At 46.1% G+C, this 20,516-nt stretch overlaps 1 protein-coding gene across 1 annotated transcript in view; it reads left to right on the forward strand.

Annotated features, from left to right (window-relative positions):
- The first annotated feature begins 5,103 nt into the window (after nt 1-5,103).
- Nucleotides 5,104-20,516, forward strand: part of CDH15 (cadherin 15) — a 97,610-nt gene continuing 82,197 nt past the window's right edge. Inside the window, exons 1-2 of the mRNA XM_063945534.1 lie at nt 5,104-5,308; nt 6,295-6,369. Of these exons, the coding sequence (XP_063801604.1) occupies nt 6,316-6,369 (54 nt within the window). The 5' untranslated portion in view covers nt 5,104-5,308; nt 6,295-6,315. The remainder of the gene's footprint in view (nt 5,309-6,294; nt 6,370-20,516) is intronic.

Consider the following 20,516-nt stretch of genomic DNA (forward strand, 5'->3'; position numbering starts at 1 on the left):
AGATTTACCGGTGAGTAAAATCTTATTTTTGCTTTACTTAAGTTGCCCACCCTCCAGTGTGTACTCAGAAAGAGTTTCCTGTGCAGTCGGAATCTTCTCAACGATCGGCGTAGGAGGTTACATCTCCAAAAGAAAAGATGATGTTCATCAAAATGAATTACAAATTCCACGAGGAAGACCTTTACCAGCAATTATGTTAAAAAAATACAGAGGGACCTGTAATGGTGGATTCCAGCGGGGACAAATTAATATTGTGTGAAGAAGATGTTGTACAGACTGATGGGGGTTAGGAATCAGATAATGACATCTTGCCCATGTAGAGACAGTTTTTTGTACATAGAGATTATTGCCAGCAATGTCCGCTGCCCATTGGTTGCTTGTTTTGTGGGGGCCCAAACAAACCAATTATTTCCACCAAAGTGGCAGTCCCTGTCGCTGAAGTGATTGGTTTGTTACACTGTGCATGTCCTGTTTAATATATACAACATACAGTAAAGGTGAATGGTGAGGGACCAAGAACAATTCTATCTTGCACCACTTTTAAGCGCAGTTTGAATCATATCTGACTGTCTTCCTGTGTAGTCATAGGGGGTAATTCCAAGTTGATCGCAGCAGGAATTTTGTTAGCAGTTGGGCAAAACCATGGCCCTCATTCCGAGTTGATCGGTCGCAAGGCGAATTTAGCAGAGTTACACACGCTAAGCCTACGCCTACTGGGAGTGTATCTTAGCTTCTTAAAATTGCGACCGATGTATTCGCAATATTGCGATTACAAACTACTGAGCAGTTTCTGAGTAACTTCAACCTTACTCTGCCTGTGCGATCAGTTCAGTGCTTGTCGTTCCTGGTTTGACGTCACAAACACACCCAGCGTTCGCCCAGACACTCCTCCGTTTCTCCAGCCACTCCTGCGTTTTTTCCGGAAACGGTAGCGTTTTCAACCACACGCCCATAAAACGCCGTGTTTCCGCCCAGTAACACCCATTTCCTGTCAATCACATTACGATCGCCGGAGCGACGAAAAAGCCGTGAGTAAAAATACTATCTTCATTGTTAAATTACTTGGCGCAGTCGCAGTGCGAATATTGCGCATGCGTACTAAGCGGATTTTCATTGCGATGCGATGAAAAATACCGAGCGAACAACTCGGAATGAGGGCCCATGTGCACTGCAGGAGGGGCAGATATAACATGTGCAGAGAGAGTTAGATTTGGGTGGGGTGTGTTCAATCTGCAATCTATTTTGCAGTGTAAAAATAAAGCAGCCAGTATTTACCCTGCACAGAAACAAAATAACCCACCCAAATCTAACTCTTTCTGCACATGTTATATCTGCCTCCCCTGCAGTGCACATGGTTTTGCCCAACTGCTAACAAAATTCCTGCTGCGATCAACTTGGAATTACCCCCATAGTTTATTAATCTGCCACCCTGTCTGCCACTGCAGTGCCATTCTGTTTCCTAGACGTGCCATGTTGGAGGTTGAATTGCCATGTTTGTGCGGTCCACTGCTGTTGCTTAGCTTAGTCATCCAGCTACCTCGGTGCAACCTTTTAGCCTAACCTGGATGAAAACAATATAGGCCCTCATTCCGAGTTGATTGCTAGCTGCCGTTGGTTGCTGTGTAGTGATCAGTGAAAAAAAAGTCTTATCTGCGTATGCACCGCAATGCGCACGTGCGTCGTACGGGTACGAAGTCCTTTGTGGTTTTGTACTGGTTCTAGCGACGATTCCAATCGCACAGCCGAACGCAAGGAGATTGACAGGACTTGGGAGTTTCCGGGTGGCAACTGACCGCTTTCTGGGAGTGTTTGGAAAAACGCAGGCGTGGCCGGGCGTTTGCTGGGTGGGTATCTGACGTCATTACCGTGTCACTCGTCGCAGCAATCATCGCACAGAATGAGTAACTAGAGGGCTGGTTTTGTTCTGCACAAAGAGTGTTTGCTGCCGCGCGGCTGCACAGGTGTTCACACTCCTGCAAAACGAAAATACACTCCCCCGTGGGCGGCGACTATGCGTTTACACGGCTGCTAAGAGTAACTAGCGAGCGATCAACTCGGAATGAGGGCCATTGTGAGCTGTGAGTTGCTCAAACTTGAATAGAAAATAATGACTGGTAATTAATGTTATTGGGGTTAATAATACTGTAGGAACAGAAACAGGCACAAATTATGTCATTTTAGCTGTTTTTACGATTTTTTTGAAGAAAAAAAAATGCAGATCCAAAACCAAATACAGATTCAAAACAAAAAGGAGATACAGATCCAAAACCAAATACAGATTCAAAACAAAAAGGAGATACAGATCCAAAACCAATACCAAAACGAAAACAGAGGGGTCGGCGCACATCTCTAAAATACACTAATTACCCAAGCTTCAGCCATGTGAAGACTTCATGCTGATGTTCTGATCTGATTATTACGGGTCTGGGACTGAGGGTCGACAGCACAAAGGTCGACACACCTTATGTCGATGCCAATTGGTCGACACACCTTAGGTCGACATGGACAAAACGTAGACATGGACAAAAGGACGGCAGGAACAAGGTCGACATGGAAAAAGGTCGACATGAGTTTTTTATGTTTTTTGGTGTCGTTTTCTTCGTAGAGTGACCGGGAACCCCAATTAGTGCACCGCGTCCCCTCGCATGGCTCGCTTCGCTCGCCATGCTTCAGGCATGGTGCCTTCGCTCCGCTACCGCTTCGCTCGGCACACTTTACCGTTCCAATCGTAGTCCACGTGGATCGTTAAGTATGAAAAGGTTAAAAAAAAAGAAAAAAATCGTGAAAAACTCATGTCGACCTTTTTCCATGTCGACATTTTGTCCATGTCGACCTAAGGTGTGTCGACCAATTGGCGTCGACCTAAGGTGTGTCGACCTTTGTGCTGTCGACCTGGAGTCCGGATACCGATTATTACTATATGTATTACCACCCAAATAACCAACGTCTCATCATTATTAAAGTTGAAACCATCAGTGTTAGGGCATATTTGATTTTTAAAAATATTCTGTATGTGTTTGCCTTTATCCTGAGTTTGTGTTTATTAGTGTGGACAGGTCATTGGTAGTCATGGCTGATGCTTTTACCTGCGCTATAAGCAAAAATAGAACAAAATGCATTTAGAGAAAAAAAAACTGCAATGCAAATGTAATGCGGGTAGAAGCATGAGTAACAGCTCACACTACAGGCAAGCATTAAACAATGGTGACACTAGCTGATTGGTGGATGGGTGGAGCTATCCACCAATCAGAGAGCTGACAGCCATGCACTGTATGGAAGCATGTGGAGACGGTGGAGACTGCAGGAGGGGCATGTCATAACCCATGAATGGATGGGTAGAGGGCCTCAGTGCATTGCTTTGCCCTCGGCCTTCATTGCTGTTAAGGTGGCCCTGATGGATGCACACTTCTCCAATAACTGCTATGGGATCAATACACACCGGGGGTGATTCTGAGTCTGGCGCAGGGAAAGCATTGGGCGTGAGCATTTAATGTTTTCCCTCTGCGCATGTGTCCCAATGGTTACCACTGGGAGACGCAGATTTAAATTGCATGGAGATCTATGTCATTTCAATGGGCGTTTCTGGGTGGTAACTGGGGGTGGTGTGGTAACAGGCAGGGGCGTGTCATTGTCAGTGAATGCATCTAAACACGCAGTTCCCGTGACCATGGTCCGTCGGACATTCTGTGCCTGCCATGGCCAGACGCAATATCTGCTGATGTGGCTGATGGTCCACTGATGGTGCTCATGAATGGATTCCAGTGTTCCAATGTATAGATTGGCAGGCAAAAGGTCAACCCCATATGGTCGACATGCATTAGGTCGACACTGACAAAGGGTCAACGTGCATTGTGTCGACAATGAATAAGGTCGATGTTTCAAATGGTCAACATGGCAATTGTCAACACCCATATGGTCGACACATGTCAACACATCTTTATAAATGTTTTGCCTTTTTTTAAATCTTTACCATCTACGGGTGGGAATAGTAACTTGTGCTGAGTGCAGCGAGGCACCTTGCCCGCATCATGCAAGGAGACGCAGTACACTTATTGGGGTTCCCTTTGCTCTGACGGTGAAAACAACACAAAAAAAATGTTGTGTCCATCTTTTTTGTGTCGGCCATTTTCCGTGTTAACCATTTCATGTTGACCATTTGTACCTGTTGACCTTTTCCTGTGACTACCTAATGCATGTTGACCTTTTGTCAGTGTCGACCTAATGCATGTCGACCATATGGGGTCGACCTAGACATTGTAGATCTTCTATACGGGTTTAGTATGAAATACCTACAATCAAAATCCCGACGGTCAGAGTACCGACAATAGTTGACAGACGGTCAAAATCCTGACAAGGTCAAAATACTGACATTTAAAATACAGACAGATCAAAAAGTCGACACAAGTTTTTCTGTGGTTTTTTTGGTGTGTATGTTGACATAGGTCAACATGGACACCATATAAGTGTACATACTTCAGGCACGGTGCCTCACTGCGCTCGGCACACTATTATGTTCCCCCCTCCAGGTCGACTGGGGCGGTAAAGTATGAACAAGTCGGTTTCAATGAAAAAAATAAAAAACTCATGGCGACTTTTTGACTTGTCGACATTTTAAATGACTGTATTTTGACCTTGTCTGTATTTTAAATGTCGGTATTTTGACCATATCTGTATTTTGACCTTGTCAGGATTTGGACCGTCGATCAGTGGTTGTCGGGATTTGACCGTCGGGATTTTGATTGTAGGTAAATTGACCGCATCCACTTTCTTTACAACACCCCGCATGAATAGTATGCCCATCGGCCTCAGCATTGACATAATGACCCACACAGACACTAACATCCTGATTCCGCTTTCCACTTCTGCAGTCCCAGTAATCTGCTGCTTTCCAGACCCTTTTCAGTGACATAAAACTTGAAGCTGAAGCATTAGGTATAAGGACTCTGAAAGAACAATCTGTTTCACTGGCACTCTCCTTATTCCCATACTGTTTATCCCTTACTATCTTAGTGCTTGGTAAGTGTGAGTCACTGAAAACAGCTGTCTCAGCCTCTCCCATCTCCCTGACTTCCCCTAACTCTCTCACTGCTAGCGGAGGCTGCTGTGCCGGAGATGGTGAGAGATGCTGAGAGCTGGGGGTGCGCTCATTTGCCTCTCGTATGTTCTTTACCTCAGGATAAAAACATATAGAACCTGTCCCGCATCCCGGCCCCCATCACAGCTGTGTACAGGATATATCTGCGTCTGGCCCTGACGGAGTTAACTGACTAAATATTACCAGCCACGGTGATATCATCTGAATATTGTGGTAATGGCAAAATCTGGACTTTGTTCTGGATAACATCTGAAATCTCTATTTTCCCTTTAAATTTAAATAGCAGGATGTTAACACTTTATGGGCCCAGGAGGCTTAGAAGCATCATAGAGCCCTATTTACAAGGTTTATCTCTCTATGTCGCGTGCGTGTTTATAGCGGTTTACAGTTACCTGTGAGGCCTTGGAAAGCTACACTTATTGCACACGTGGTAAACGGTCTGATGACCGTGTGAAACTAGGACCACTATAAGTTAATGTGGTGGAACTGTTTTGGCAACCTGCAGTGATTCTTTGCTTTGGATAAAAAAAAAATAATATATATATATATATATATATATATATATATATATATATATAAGTAAAATAAATAATCCCTACAGTGTAAACCTATATATTATAGACCGATCTGGGGCAGTATTAATCCCTGCATGGTTTACATTAGAAAATAAAACACATTGTAAACCGAGGTATTATTTATTACCAGTTATGATCCAGGCCGGCGTTTGTTCCTGCCTGATTTACCGCACACACTGTGCGGGTGGTGACAATGAAAGATTTTAAACAACATTCTGAGTTCCGCAACAAAGGGCCACAGTTCACGACAGGACGCTTTTAACGCACACCAGGGAATAGAGCGCCCTGTTATTGTGATATGGCTGATCTGGAGACAGGTGGCAGACGTTGTATTACAAATACATTCCCTACTCCAGGGTCACCCCAAGAATACAGGGGACCAGGAGCCGGGAAGTGACCTTGAACAGAGCAGAGTCTGTAATGGGCACAGCTGCAGCCCCCTCTCCCCCCACCCCCCCTCCTCCATACACACAGCATACACCCCCAACACCCCTGTTATTTCCCCCTCCCATCCCTCACAGTGGAGTAAAGTTACAGTTCACAACACTTGTGCTGTCAGTCACACAGGGAGAGGGACTGCATGACACAGGCAGGCGCACACAGACCCTTGTCCTGTTCCCACAGAGAGAACATCGCAGCAAGAGAATGGGAGCCTGGGCACTACTGGCCATGTGCGTTCTGATACCCTTCTGCTGCCAGGTAAGAGAGAACCTTTTGCCATCCCACATTCAAATGATCTGTTACTATGCGCCCCTTTTCCTGGGCAAATCTGATAGCATTTGTGAAACTTTGTTAGGAAGTCACTAAGTAATAGGGAAAAACATATATATTTGCTTTCCCTATGGTTATGCTGCTAATAATGTAACATTTGAAACTAGTGGAGAATCCAAGTAAGTGATGGACAGGTGATAAAGTAAGTTGATGTACTGTATAGGCTCACCCAATTTTGTGTAATTGTATAGATAATCGTCCAGTGTTACATACCTAGCCCAACACTTCCACGAATACCTGACCTGTATCGCCTTCTACTTTACACTGCTCCAAATATTTACAAGAAATAAAAAAAATTACATTTAAAAGAACAGCAGAAACATTAGGGCAATACGTCAATACGAAAGGTACATTTTTTCAGATACCTTGTGGTGACATAGAAAGGATATACAGGTTGAGTATCCCTTATCCAAAATGCTTGGGACCGGAGGTATTTTGGATATCGGATTTTTCCGTATTTTGGAATAATTGCATACCATAATGAGATCTTATGATGATGGGACCTAAATCTAAGCACAGAGTGCATTTATGTTACATATACACCTTATACACACAGCCTGAAGGTAATTTTAGCCAATATTTTTTATAACTTTGTGCATTAAACAAAGTGTGTCTACTTTCACACAATTCATTTATGTTTCATATACACCTTATATACACAGCCTGAAGGTCATTTAATACAATATTATTAATAACTTTGTGTATTAAACAAAGTTTGTGTACATTGAGCCATCAAAAAACAAAGGTTTCACTATCTCAGTCAAAAAAGTCCGTATTTCGGAATATTCTGTATTTCGGAATATTTGGATATGGGATACTCAACCTGTAATATACAAGTAAGGATAATATATGTGTAACCTACTCTATATAATTATTCAGCCTCATTGTCATCTCATATAATCAGCAAGTTCTGATGTCATCTCATATAATTAGTGTCTTTTGGTGTCACCTGATTTAATCACTGAGTGCTGATGTCATCGCATATCATCAGTTATGATGTCATACATTCAGTGATCATTAGGAAAATTTGTGTATTAGGATCGATACACTGCCCGCTGTAAATCGTTATACGTATTACAAGTGACCTCAGATTTCTGCGGTTAATACATAAGAACCTAACCTGTTCAATAGTCACAGTGATCTCTAATATTCACATCATTTACAGCAGGGTGTACACTACCAGATTCCCATATATATTCAAATTGTTTATAATGAAATTAGTTTTTTTTTGCTGGAGATTTCAGCAGACAATCTTCAGTTTGAATAGATAGTTTGGGTTCTTACACCCACCTCCCTTCTCCATTGTGGAAACAATGTTGCTGCACTCTGCAAAACCAATAACCCGGCAGTTAGCAGAGAAACAGATAAGCCTTGGTGTTGTTGTTCAGCATATTTTACCCATAAGACAGCAGTAAAGTAAATGCAGAGTTTTCCAGTCCTCTACTTCAATTAGGGAATATTAATTACTAAAAAATGAGTGGCCTCCTCTTTCAATTAGTGGTTATGGGGCGTGATTGATAGTTGAGCACTAATGCATTTACAGCTACGATGTGCGTCAATATGCACATGACACGTACATACCCCTGGATTTCTATTGAGACGCCCACCGGCGGCTTCGCAGATCCAGGCAGCTGCGCACAAATATGCAGCGGCGCTCACAGATCCTTTGATAAACGACTCCCCCGAGTAACCCCATGTTTGCATAAAATAGCTGTGGGTACTGAGATGATGGCGCCATGTTTTGTGCACACAGGATCACAGATGTAGGCTGAAACATGCCCCGAAAATGGTCAAATTTTTGCTGCCATCCCCGTTACCTCCCCCAATGGGGTTCCAGACTGTCAATCACTTTGAGAATAAATCCTCACTGCGAGCGACGTCGCCCAGATAATTTGGTGCATGCGCAGTGTGACGCATGCACAAATATGATAATTGCTCCATTCTGTAAATATCGGCATTGCGTACATCCCTGAAACAGGCCCATCGTGTGGAAGTGCTGGTGAGATACAATGAAACACCTGGAAGGGTCAACACTGCTAACTAATTCCCCCCCCCCCCCCCCCCCCCAGGTGTATCACAGCTACTCTGCTACAGTGGCGGTCTGTGTGTAATCTGTAGCAGCTGAACATAGGGATGAGTGCGCAGCATAAGGATTGCGGGACGTGCAGTTTATTATAACATTTCCTTTTCCTCTTTCCCACATAAATTATATCACAAGCACATCGCGGCTGATTTATCACTGCAGTGGACTTAAAGTTAATAAATTCCCAAACTCCTACATTTACCCAGGGGAAAGGATAGTTTTCCATAATCAGTCTGATTAGACAGAGTAACTATGTACTAATTGATCTCTGATGCTAGTTTTCTATCTCACTGTCACAAATCCAGTTGTTTTATGTACTATTTTAGATTTTAGATCCAGATACGACTGTAAAATAGGACTTTTTAATGTGAGTGGAGATATTCACTTACTGACATACATCTGTATACTTAAGTCAGAAAAAATGTCATTACCAGCAGCACTTATCTCAATGCTATTTGGGCTTATATATCAAAGTGCACGGCCCGGATTTACATGTGGAAAGAGTAGTCTGTGCATGACTTGCTCATCAATCTATTAATGCAAGAGGTATCACAGATATCTTCTGTGGTTATTAAGGCTAAGGCTAGGTACACACTTGCCGATGTGCACCTGATATATCCTCAGAATTGGCGGATCGGACGATGTATCATATACATCGGCAAGTGTGTATACCCTATGGGGGTCAATCCGAGTTAATCGCAGCCAGCAACTTTTTGCTGCTGCTGCGATCATCTAGTCCCCGCCTATGAGGGGGTGTATTTTAGCATAGCAGGGCTGCGATCGCTTATGCAGCTCTGCAATGCTTAAAAATTCTCCTGCAAAACAAGACCAGCCCTACAGCTACTTACCCAGTGCGACGGATCCAGCGATGAAGGTCCCGGTCCTGACGTCAGACATCCGCCCTCCGTTCGCCTAGAAACGCCTGCGTTCTTCTTACCACTCCCTGAAAACGGCCTCCAACGGTGAGTATCCGCCCCGGACTGCCTCTCCGCTGTCAATCTTCTTTCCGTCCAGCGCTGCGTCTTTTCTTCACGGTAGGCGCTCCGTTGCCTGGCGACGTCTGTCGCCGGGCAACGGCGCGCATGCGCACGCCGCGCATGCGCAGTTCTGACCCGTTCGCACCGCAGCGAACAACCGCTGCATGCGAACGGGTCAGAATGACCCCCATATCGTTAACAATGCGTGCTCCTGTGGGTCGTTAATGAGGCATAATATCTTTCGTTTTCAACTTGAAATCTAAAGATATTGGGGGTCATTCTGAGTTGATCGCTCGCTGACGATTTTCGCAGCGCAGCGATCAGGTAAAAAAACAGCTAAACTGCGCATGCGTATACACCGCAGTGCGCACGAGCATCATACGGGTACAAAGAGCATCGTTGCTGTGCAATGCTTCTAGGGATGAATCCATTCGCACAGCCGATTGCAAGGAGATTGACAGGAAGAGGGCGTTTATGGGTGTCAACTGACGGTTTTCTGGGAGTGGTAGGGAAAACGTAGGCGTGACCAGGCGTTTGCAGGGCGGGTGTCTGACGTCAATTCCGGGACTGGACAGGCTGAAGTGATCGCAAGGGCTGAGTAAGTTCAGACCTACTCAGAAACTGCAAAAAAAATTTTGGAACGCTCGGCTGCACACGTGTTCACACACTTGCAAAGTGAAAATACACTCCCCCGTGGGCGGCACTATGCGTTTGCACAGTTGCAAAAAGTAGCTAGCGAGCGATCAACTCGGAATGAGGGTCCTTGTATGAGACGACATGCACCTGGATGAGGGTGCAAGCCGTCACTGACGCGAAGCAAACAATATCGCTCAGCGTGTATGAACGAAATTGTTTTCGGGGGATCTTGCGTGATGTCGCTGACATCGGCAAGTGTGTACCCAGCCTAACGGGTGCAAAATACAATACGTCTCCAATTATCCAATATCTACAGCTCTGAAAACTGAAAGTTTTCAGAGCTTGACTGCAGGGAAAATAAATGTCATCTTTAGATGATGCTGGATGTATGATCCCCACTCCTTTCAGTAGAAAGAGGGTCTGGTATGGTCCACCTCCTCTGGCCACCACAGTCCACCTCCTCTGGCCCCCACAGTGTAGGACATAAGGTCCCGACTCCCGCATGTGCAGCAACTGCGGGATGAAACCCAGCTACATGAAACAGTGACAGTTTATATACATGATAAACTCCACCCCTTCTTCCTAATTAGAGATGTTTTGTGCTTGGATAATTTTTAAGATATTAAATGACTTTAATGGTAATGTGACTGTTATAGAGAGAGCCTTGCCATCATTCTTTACTAGTTACCAGCCCATCAAAATGACGGAATAACAGGAATGTCAGCGCCCGAACGGAGCAACACTTGAATTACTCTGTCGTCATCTAGTGGCCGCCAGCGCACAAAACACTTTAATTTCCCCGTGGCGTTGAGTAGCAGCATTAACCTTTTATTATATAGGATTATTGAAATAACAATATTCTTACATTGGATTAATTTACAGTTAGTTAAATACTGTATACCCATTTTCAATAAATTAAATAGTATTAAACCCCTGCTATGAGAATTGCAAATGAATACAGACAGCAGCGTTCTCTATATACTTGCTCTACCTACTTTAATTATTCTATTATTACATATTCTTTATTACGTGAGTATGTATGTGTATATAAATATACTGTATAATACAGCAATGGCCAACCCGTGGCTCTCGAGCCGCAATGCGGCTTTTTCCTTATTAAGCTGCGGCTCTTGCCTCCCGCTCCCTGACACTGGACGTGCGGCAGCAGAACCCGCCCTGATGGAGACGGAGATTGCTTTAACTCCATCTCTATACTTCCGCCGCCATCCGTGAGCAGGGCAGCCTCCATGCTCCCCCTTCTCCGCCCCTGCCTGTCTTCTGGGAGAGATAACGCCCCATTTCTGGGCGTGCACGTCTTTCACGTGCGCATGATACCGGCTTTTTGGCTTGACTACAGATATTTTTCAGCTCTTTGGCTCTGTCTGGTTGGCCACCCCTGCTATAATATATATATATATATAATATTTATTTGGTATAGTTCATGTTAGATTCATGTTGGACATTTTCCCACACTCTGTTTCGGTGACAGTCAGAACAGTGCGGTACAGTAGCATGTTTGTAGAGGTGGCATGGTAGCGTGTTGGGCCACATCATTATGAACAGCCAGAGCTCATCTATTACTAACACGCTAGCCTCAGCAGGATAGTGGATAGCTAGAGAGAGGTAATAGGGCAACAGGAGGGGTTTTTTTTCACCATAAAAAAATGGGGCTTCCCATAATAGCCAGGCATGTCATTAAGACTGCCCTAAGGGTCTAATTCAGATCTGATCGCATCTGCAAATTTCTTAGCTAATGGGCAAAACCATGTGCACTGCAGGTGGGGCAGATATAACATGTGCAGAGAGAGTTCGATTTGGGTGGGGTGTGTTCAAGCTGAAATATAAATTGCAGTGTAAAAATAAAGCAGTCAGTATTTACCCTGCACAGAAACAATATAACCCACCCAAATCTAACTCTCTCTGCGCATGTTATATCTGCCCCACCTGCAGTGCACATGGCTTTGCCCATTAGCTAACAAATTTGCTGCTGCGATCAGACCTGAATTACCCCCTAAGTCCCATCATTGGAATCCATTAGCCTAGTATCTCGTTTTCCTAATGCCTACCATACAGTATCATACAGAAGCCCATACCCTCCTAGCCTCTCCCATGGGTGGTCTTCAGGTTGCCGGTGGCCGGGCTCCCGGCGACCACCATACCGGCGCCGGTATCCCGACCGCCGGCATACCGACATCTTTTCTCCCTCTTGGGGGTCCACGACCCCCCTGGAGGGAGAATAGATAGTGTGGCTCGCGTGGCCGCAGCAAGGGGCTCATTTGCGCTTGCCCAGCTGTCGGTATGCCGGCGGTCGGGATTCCGGCGCCGGTATGTTGGTCGCCGGGACCCCGACCGCCGGCATACCATACTACACCCTCTCCCATATAGCCACTATGAAATCTTCATCCTGTAACAGGATCCGCTGTGCTACCTGACCTTATTCCCTATCACTAGCCACAGTGTTTGTTCTTTTTTCCCCCTGTACTGCTCATTAATCCATGTATGTGTGTGTGTCATTCAGCACGGCACTGTCTGTGCAAAACCCCAGCTCTGTGGAACTAAATGATTGCTCACTGGCCTTGTGGGTGCTGCACAGGATTGTATAGTAATTTCCATCTCATTCATGACCCCACTCAGTGTTGGACTGGGGGCATGAGGAGCCCACCGTGGTGTGTGTGTGTGTGGGGGGGGGGGTTTAAGGGCCCATTCTTATAGGTGTGGCCACTGCCAGCCACCACAGGGGGTGTGGGCCATGTGGCCAAACCCCATAGCAGCTTGGCTAACCATTAGAGAATGCATGGTCTGGGCACCTTGACATATAGTAAATACTGTACTGTAACCTTATGCATGATAATGTACCATATTAATAACAGCAATGCACTGTAGAAAATACACCATAGTCCTGTGCAGTATAATGTAACATAAGTATAATGTATAATTCAAGTGCACAGTCTGGAACCTGTGTGGGGCCCCCAGGGTTTCCCCCTGTACCCCGGTGGGCCAGTCTAACCCTGGCTTCACTCAGTAAGTGAGCACTGTACGCATGTTGCAGTGGCAGCTTATCATGTGAGAAGCCTCAAATAACACACGTATTGCAACTTTGTACAGTGATAAAGCAATGTGTGTCATATCCAAGTGATTCGTCAGTATAATGCTAAGTCATAGGTGAGAACACTTCTGCCAGTACCTGCACTCATGTTGCTGGAGTGGAGGAGATTGCTTTTGTACAGCAGCTAACGTTTCAGCATACTTACCTACTCTCCTTACCTCCCTCCTGGAAGATGCATGGAGGTGGGTGGGACTATTGGATGGGCAGCCAATCATCAAGCACCACTTACCTAAGTAAACACTGAGTGACAGTGACACCTTCACCAACCTGCGTACAGGTATCTGCTCTCCACCTGATTGTGTGAGTCTCGGAGCATGGGCAACTTTGGGTAGAAGCAAGTGTACTGAAATGAGAACTTGTGCTGTTCGGGCACTGAAAGTTCATAGGCAATAGGGCTCATTTACATTAGCATAAGGTGCAAAATTTCACCGAACCAGAGCAGCAAATCAGCATTTGGCCTTTATCTGTGCTAGAAGTTAGATAATGGAAGCAAGAGTCTGATTGGTTGTACATGTATTCATGTAAATTCTATAAAATAGCCCTAATTACCATTATTCACTAGAATTGCCCAAAAATGGAAATCTGACCTAAAACCATAGGCAATTTTCTACGTAAGCTGATTAATAAATAGTATATACTGCACGAACTTCGCTGAGTGTGTCCAGATGTAAACCATAATAAGTCACCATCAGCGGTTACCAGACTAAATGTATTTATAATAGACCTTTATAGAGACAGCAGAGGTCTAACCCTCCCAGAGGTATCTGTTTGATTAATGGAAATCTTTATGATAATTCTGCTGTATCTCACAGTGGCTTCTGAACTGAAACATATGTATCCCTGCTTTTATCTGTCTGAGTAGATTAATGGTATCTCTTTATTATTGTTAAACCAACTGACCAAAAGGAAATGATATAGGTGACACTTAAAATAGCTTTCCTGATTAAAGGGCCACATAGCATTTCTCTAACGTCCTAGTGGATGCTGGGACTCCGTCAGGACCATGGGGAATAGCGGGCTCCGCAGGAGACAGGGCACATCTAAAAAAGCTTTTAGGTCACATGGTGCGTACTGGCTCCTCCCCCTATGACCCCCCTCCAAGCCTCAGTTAGGTTTTTGTGCCCGTCCGAGAGGGTGCAATCTAGGTGGCTCTCCTAAAGAGCTGTTTAGAAAAGTTTTTTTTTAGGTTTCAATCTCAGTGATTCCTGCTGGCAACAGGATCACTGCATCGAGGGACTTAGGGGAGAGATTTCCAACTCACCTGCGTGCAGGATGGATTGGAGTCTTAGGCTACTGGACACTTAGCTCCAGAGGGAGTCGGAACACAGGTCAGCCTGGGGTTCGTCCCGGAGCCGCGCCGCCGATCCCCCTTACAGACGCTGAAGAGACGGCAGAACGGAGGTCCGGAAAGCAGGCGGCAGAAGACTCCTCAGTCTTCTTGAAGGTAGCGCACAGCACGGCAGCTGTGCGCCATTGTTGTCACACGGCTCACTGACTCAGTCACGGAGGGTGCAGGGCGCTGCTGGGGGCGCCCTGGGCAGCAATATAATTACCTTTAGTGGCAAAATAAATACATCACATATAGCCATTAAGGCTATATGTATGTATTTTAACCCAGGCCAGTTTCTTAAAAACCGGGGAAAAGCCCGCCGAAAAAGGGGCGGAGCTTATTCTCCTCAGCACTCAGCGCCATTTTCCTGCTCAGCTCCGCTGGTGAGGAAGGCTCCCAGGTCTCTCCCCTGCACTGCACTACAGAAACAGGGTAACAAAGAGAAGGGGGGCATAAATTGGCGATATTTATATATTAAGAGCGCATATATAGTAAACAACACCTTCTAGGGTTGTTTATATACATTTATAGCGCTTTTGGTGTGTGCTGGCAAACTCTCCCTCTGTCTCCCCAAAGGGCTAGGGGGTCCTGTCTTCGATTAGAGCATTCCCTGTGTGGCTGCTGTGTGTCGGTACGTGTGTGTCGACATGTATGAGGACGATGTTGGTGTGGAGGCAGAGCAATTGCCGATGATGGTAATGTCACCCCCTAGGGAGTCGACACCGGAATGGATGGCTTTAGTTATGGAATTACGTGATAATGTCAGCACATTACAAAAGTCAGTTGACGAAATAAGACGCCCGGCAAACCAGTTAGTACCGGTTCAGGCGTCTCAGACACCGTCAGGGGCTGTAAAACGTCCTTTACCTCAGTCAGTCGACACGGGTACCGACACAGATGAATCTAGTGTCGACGGTGAAGAAACAAACGTATTTTCCAATAGGGCCACACGTTATATGATCACGGCAATGAAGGAGGCTTTGCAGATCTCTGATACTGCTGGTACCTCAAAAAGGGGTATTATGTGGGGGGTGAAAAAACTACCTGTATTTTTTCCAGAATCAGAGGAATTGAATGACGTGTGTGATGAAGCGTGGGTTAACCCCGATAGAAAACTGCTAATTTCCAAGAAGTTATTGGCATTATACCCTTTCCCACCAGAGGTTAGGGCGCGCTGGGAAACACCCCCTAGGGTGGATAAGGCGCTCACACGTTTATCAAAGCAAGTGGCGTTGCCGTCTCCTGATACGGCCGCCCTCAAGGATCCAGCAGATAGGAGGCTGGAAACTACACTGAAGAGTATATACACACATACTGGTGTTATACTGCGACCGGCAATAGCCTCAGCCTGGATGTGCAGTGCTGGGGTAGTGTGGTTGGATTCTCTGACTGAAAATATTGATACCCTGGATAGGGACAGTATTTTATTGACTCTAGAGCAATTAAAGGATGCTTTCCTTTATATGCGAGATGCTCAGAGGGATGTTTGTACTCTAGCATCAAGAGTAAGCGCGATGTCCATATCTGCCAGAAGAAGTTTATGGACGCGACAGTGGTCAGGTGATGCGGATTCCAAGAGGCATATGGAAGTATTGCCATATAAAGGAGAGGAATTGTTTGGGGTCGGTCTTTCGGACCTGGTGGCCACGGCAACTGCCGGCAAATCCACTTTTTTACCTCAGACCCCCTCCCAACAGAAAAAGACACCGTCTTTTCAGCCGCAGTCCTTTCGCTCCTATAAAAAGCGACCAAAAGGACAGTCTTATCTGCCGCGAGGCAGAGGAAAGGGTAAGAAAGGGCAGCAAGCAGCCCCTGCCCAGGAACAGAAGCCCGCCCCGGCTTCTACAAAGCCATCAGCATGACGCTGGGGCTTTACAAGCGGACTCAGGAACGGTGGGGGGTCGACTCAAGATTTTCAGCAATCAATGGGTTCACTCACAAGTGGACCCGTGGGTCCTGCAGATAGTATCTCAGGGTTACATGCTGGAGTTCGAAAGGTCTCCCCCTCGCCGGTTCCTAAAGTCTGCTTTACCAACGTCTCCCTCAGAAAGGACGTCGGTTTTGGAAGCCATTCACAAGCTGTATTCTCAGCAGGTGATAGTCAAGGTACCCCTCCTACAACAGGGAAAGGGGTATTATTTCACACTATTTGTGGTACCGAAACCGGACGGTTCGGTAAGGCCTATTCTAAATCTGAAATCCTTGAACCTGTACATAAAGAAATTCAAGTTCAAGATGGAGTCACTCAGAGCAGTGATAGCGAATCTGGAAGAAGGAGACTTCATGGTGTCCTTGGACATAAAAGATGCTTATCTACATGTCCCGATTTACCCCTCACACCAAGGGTATCTCAGGTTCGTGATACAAGACTGTCATTATCAGTTTCAAACGCTGCCGTTTGGGTTGTCCACGGCCCCTCGGGTCTTTACCAAGGTAATGACCGAAATGATGGTTCTTCTACGAAGAAAAGGCGTATTAATTATCCCTTACTTGGACGATCTCCTGATAAGGGCAAAGTCCAGAGAACAGCTGGAAGTCGGTGTAGCGCTAACACAAGTAGTGCTTCAGCAACACGGGTGGATTCTAAATCTTCCAAAATCTCAATTGACCCCGACAACACATCTGCTGTTCCTGGGCATGATTCTGGACACGGTTCAGAAAAAGGTATTTCTCCCGGAAGAGAAAGCAAGGGAGTTATCCGAACTTGTCAAGAACCTCCTAAAACCAGGAACTGTGTCAGTACATCAATGCACAAGAGTCCTGGGAAAGATGGTGGCTTCGTACGAAGCGATTCCATTCGGCAGATTCCATGCACGAACATTTCAGTGGGATCTGCTGGACAAATGGTCCGGATCGCATCTGCACATGCATCAGCGGATAACACTGTCACCGAGAACAAGGTTGTCTCTCCTGTGGTGGTTGCAGACTGCCCATCTGTTAGTGGGCCGCAGATTCGGCATACAGGACTGGGTCCTGGTGACTACGGATGCCAGCCTACGAGGTTGGGGAGCAGTCACAAAGGGAAGAAACTTCCAGGGCGTGTGGTCAAACCTGGAGACGTCTCTTCACATAAATATACTGGAGCTAAGAGCGATCTACAATGCTCTAAGCCTGGCAAAATCGCTGCTTCAGGGTCAGCCGGTGTTGATCCAGTCCGACAACATCACGGCAGTCGCCCACGTAAACCGACAAGGCGGCACGAGAAGCAGGAGTGCAATGGCAGAAGCTGCATGGATTCTGCGCTGGGCGGAGAATCATGTCGTAGCACTGTCAGCAGTGTTCATCCCGGGAGTGGACAACTGGGAAGCAGATTTCCTCAGCAGACACGACCTTCACCCGGGAGAGTGGGGACTTCATCCAGAAGTTTTCCACATGATTGTGAACCGTTGGGAAAAACCAAAGGTGGACATGATGGCTTCTCGCCTCAACAAAAAATTGGACAGGTATTGCGCCAGGTCAAGAGACCCTCAGGCAATAGCTGTGGACGCTCTGGTAACACCGTGGGTGTACCAGTCAGTGTATGTGTTCCCTCCTCTGCCTCTCATACCAAAGGTACTGAGAATTATACGGAAAAGAGGAGTAAGAACAATACTGGTAGCTCCGGACTGGCCAAGAAGAACTTGGTATCCGGAACTTCAAGAGATGCTCACGGAGGATCCGTGGCCTCTACCTCTAAGAAGGGATCTGCTTCAGCAGGGACCTTGTATGTTCCAAGACTTACCGCGGCTGCGTTTGACGGCATGGCGGTTGAACGCCGGATTCTAAAAGAGAAGGGCATTCCTGAGGAAGTTATTCCTACTTTAATTAAAGCCAGGAAAGAAGTGACCGCACAACATTATCACCGCATTTGGAGAAAATATGTTGCGTGGTGTGAGGCCAAGAAGGCTCCAACGGAAGAATTTCAATTGGGTCGATTCTTACATTTCCTGCAAGCAGGATTGTCTATGGGCCTCAAATTGGGGTCCATTAAAGTTCAAATTTCGGCCTTATCAATTTTCTTCCAGAAGGAATTGGCGTCAGTGCCTGAAGTACAAACTTTTGTCAAAGGTGTACTACATATACAACCCCCAATAGTGCCTCCAGTGGCACCGTGGGATTTGAACGTGGTTCTAAATTTTCTCAAATCTCATTGGTTTGAGCCTTTAAAATCGGTAGATTTAAAATACCTTACATGGAAGGTAACCATGCTGTTGGCCCTGGCTTCAGCCAGGAGAGTTTCGGAGTTGGCAGCTTTGTCATACAAAAGCCCATATCTGATATTCCATTCGGACAGGGCAGAATTGAGGACACGTCCTCAATTTCTCCCTAAGGTGGTTTCGGCATTTCACTTGAACCAGCCTATTGTGGTGCCTGCGGCTACTAGCGACTTGGAGGACTCCAAGTTACTGGACGTTGTCAGAGCATTAAAAATATATATTTCAAGGACAGCTGGAGTCAGAAAATCTGACTCGTTGTTTACATTGTATGCACCCAACAAGTTGGGTGCTCCTGCGTCTAAACAGACGATTGCACGTTGGATATGTAGTACAATCCAACTTGCACATTCTGTGGCAGGCCTGCCACAGCCTAAATCTGTAAAGGCCCATTCCACAAGGAAAGTGGGCTCATCCTGGGCGGCTGCCCGAGGAGTCTCGGCATTACAACTTTGCCGAGCAGCTACGTGGTCAGGGGAGAACACGTTTGTAAAATTTTACAAATTTGATACTCTGGCTAAAGAGGACCTGGAGTTCTCTCATTCGGTGCTGCAGAGTCATCCGCACTCTCCCGCCCGTTTGGGAGCTTTGGTATAATCCCCATGGTCCTGACGGAGTCCCAGCATCCACTAGGACGTTAGAGAAAATAAGAATTTACTTACCGATAATTCTATTTCTCATAGTCCGTAGTGGATGCTGGGCGCCCATCCCAAGTGCGGATTGTCTGCAATGCTTGTACATAGTTATTGTTACAAAAATCGGGTTATTACTGTTGTTGTGAGCCATCTGTTCAGAGGCTACTTCGTTTGTGTTATCATACTGTTAACTGGGTTCAGATCACAAGTTGTACAGTGTGATTGGTGTGGCTGGTATGAGTCTTACCCGGGATTCAAGATCCTTCCTTATTGTGTACGCTCGTCCGGGCACAGTACCTAACTGAGGCTTGGAGGGGGGTCATAGGGGGAGGAGCCAGTACGCACCATGTGACCTAAAAGCTTTTTTAGATGTGCCCTGTCTCCTGCGGAGCCCGCTATTCCCCATGGTCCTGACGGAGTCCCAGCATCCACTACGGACTATGAGAAATAGAATTATCGGTAAGTAAATTCTTATTTTCTCATCATGATGAAATGCGTATTATCTAAAACTAATAAAGAAATAGCTCTGCGTAAACTGAGCTCTGTGACTGTACGGAACCCAGACACACTGTACAGGTGGGGACTGCAGAACATGCACCAGATGCAGCGATCTCTGGGTCCAAGTTCTCTCCTCTTAGCCTTAGTGAAAACAAACATAGTCGAGAGAACTAAGGGGGTAATACAGATCTGATCGTTGCTGTGCGTTTTCACACAGCAGGCGATCAGGTCCAAACTGTGCATGCATATGTACCGCAATGCGCAGTGGCTTCGGACAGCTACAACGGGCATCGCCAGTCAGCGACAGGATGGTGCGAAGGATCCATTTGCATAAGCGAGTTGATCGCTAGCTGAAAATGTTCGCTGCGCAGCAATGATGCAAAAAAACGGCACTTCTGCGCATGCGGCGCAATGCGCACGCGCGACGTACTTTCACAACGGATGAAGTCGTTTCACACAAGGTCTAGCGAAGCTTTTCAGTCGCAGTGCTGGCCGCAGAGTGATTAACAGGAAGGGGGCATTCTTGGGTGTCAACTGACCGTTTTCAGGGAGTGATCGAAAAAACGCAGGCATGGCTGGCCGAACGCAGGGCGTGATTGTGACGTCAAATCCGGAAC

This window comes from Pseudophryne corroboree, chromosome 11 (assembly GCF_028390025.1).
Source record: "Pseudophryne corroboree isolate aPseCor3 chromosome 11, aPseCor3.hap2, whole genome shotgun sequence".
NCBI lineage: Eukaryota > Metazoa > Chordata > Amphibia > Anura > Myobatrachidae > Pseudophryne > Pseudophryne corroboree.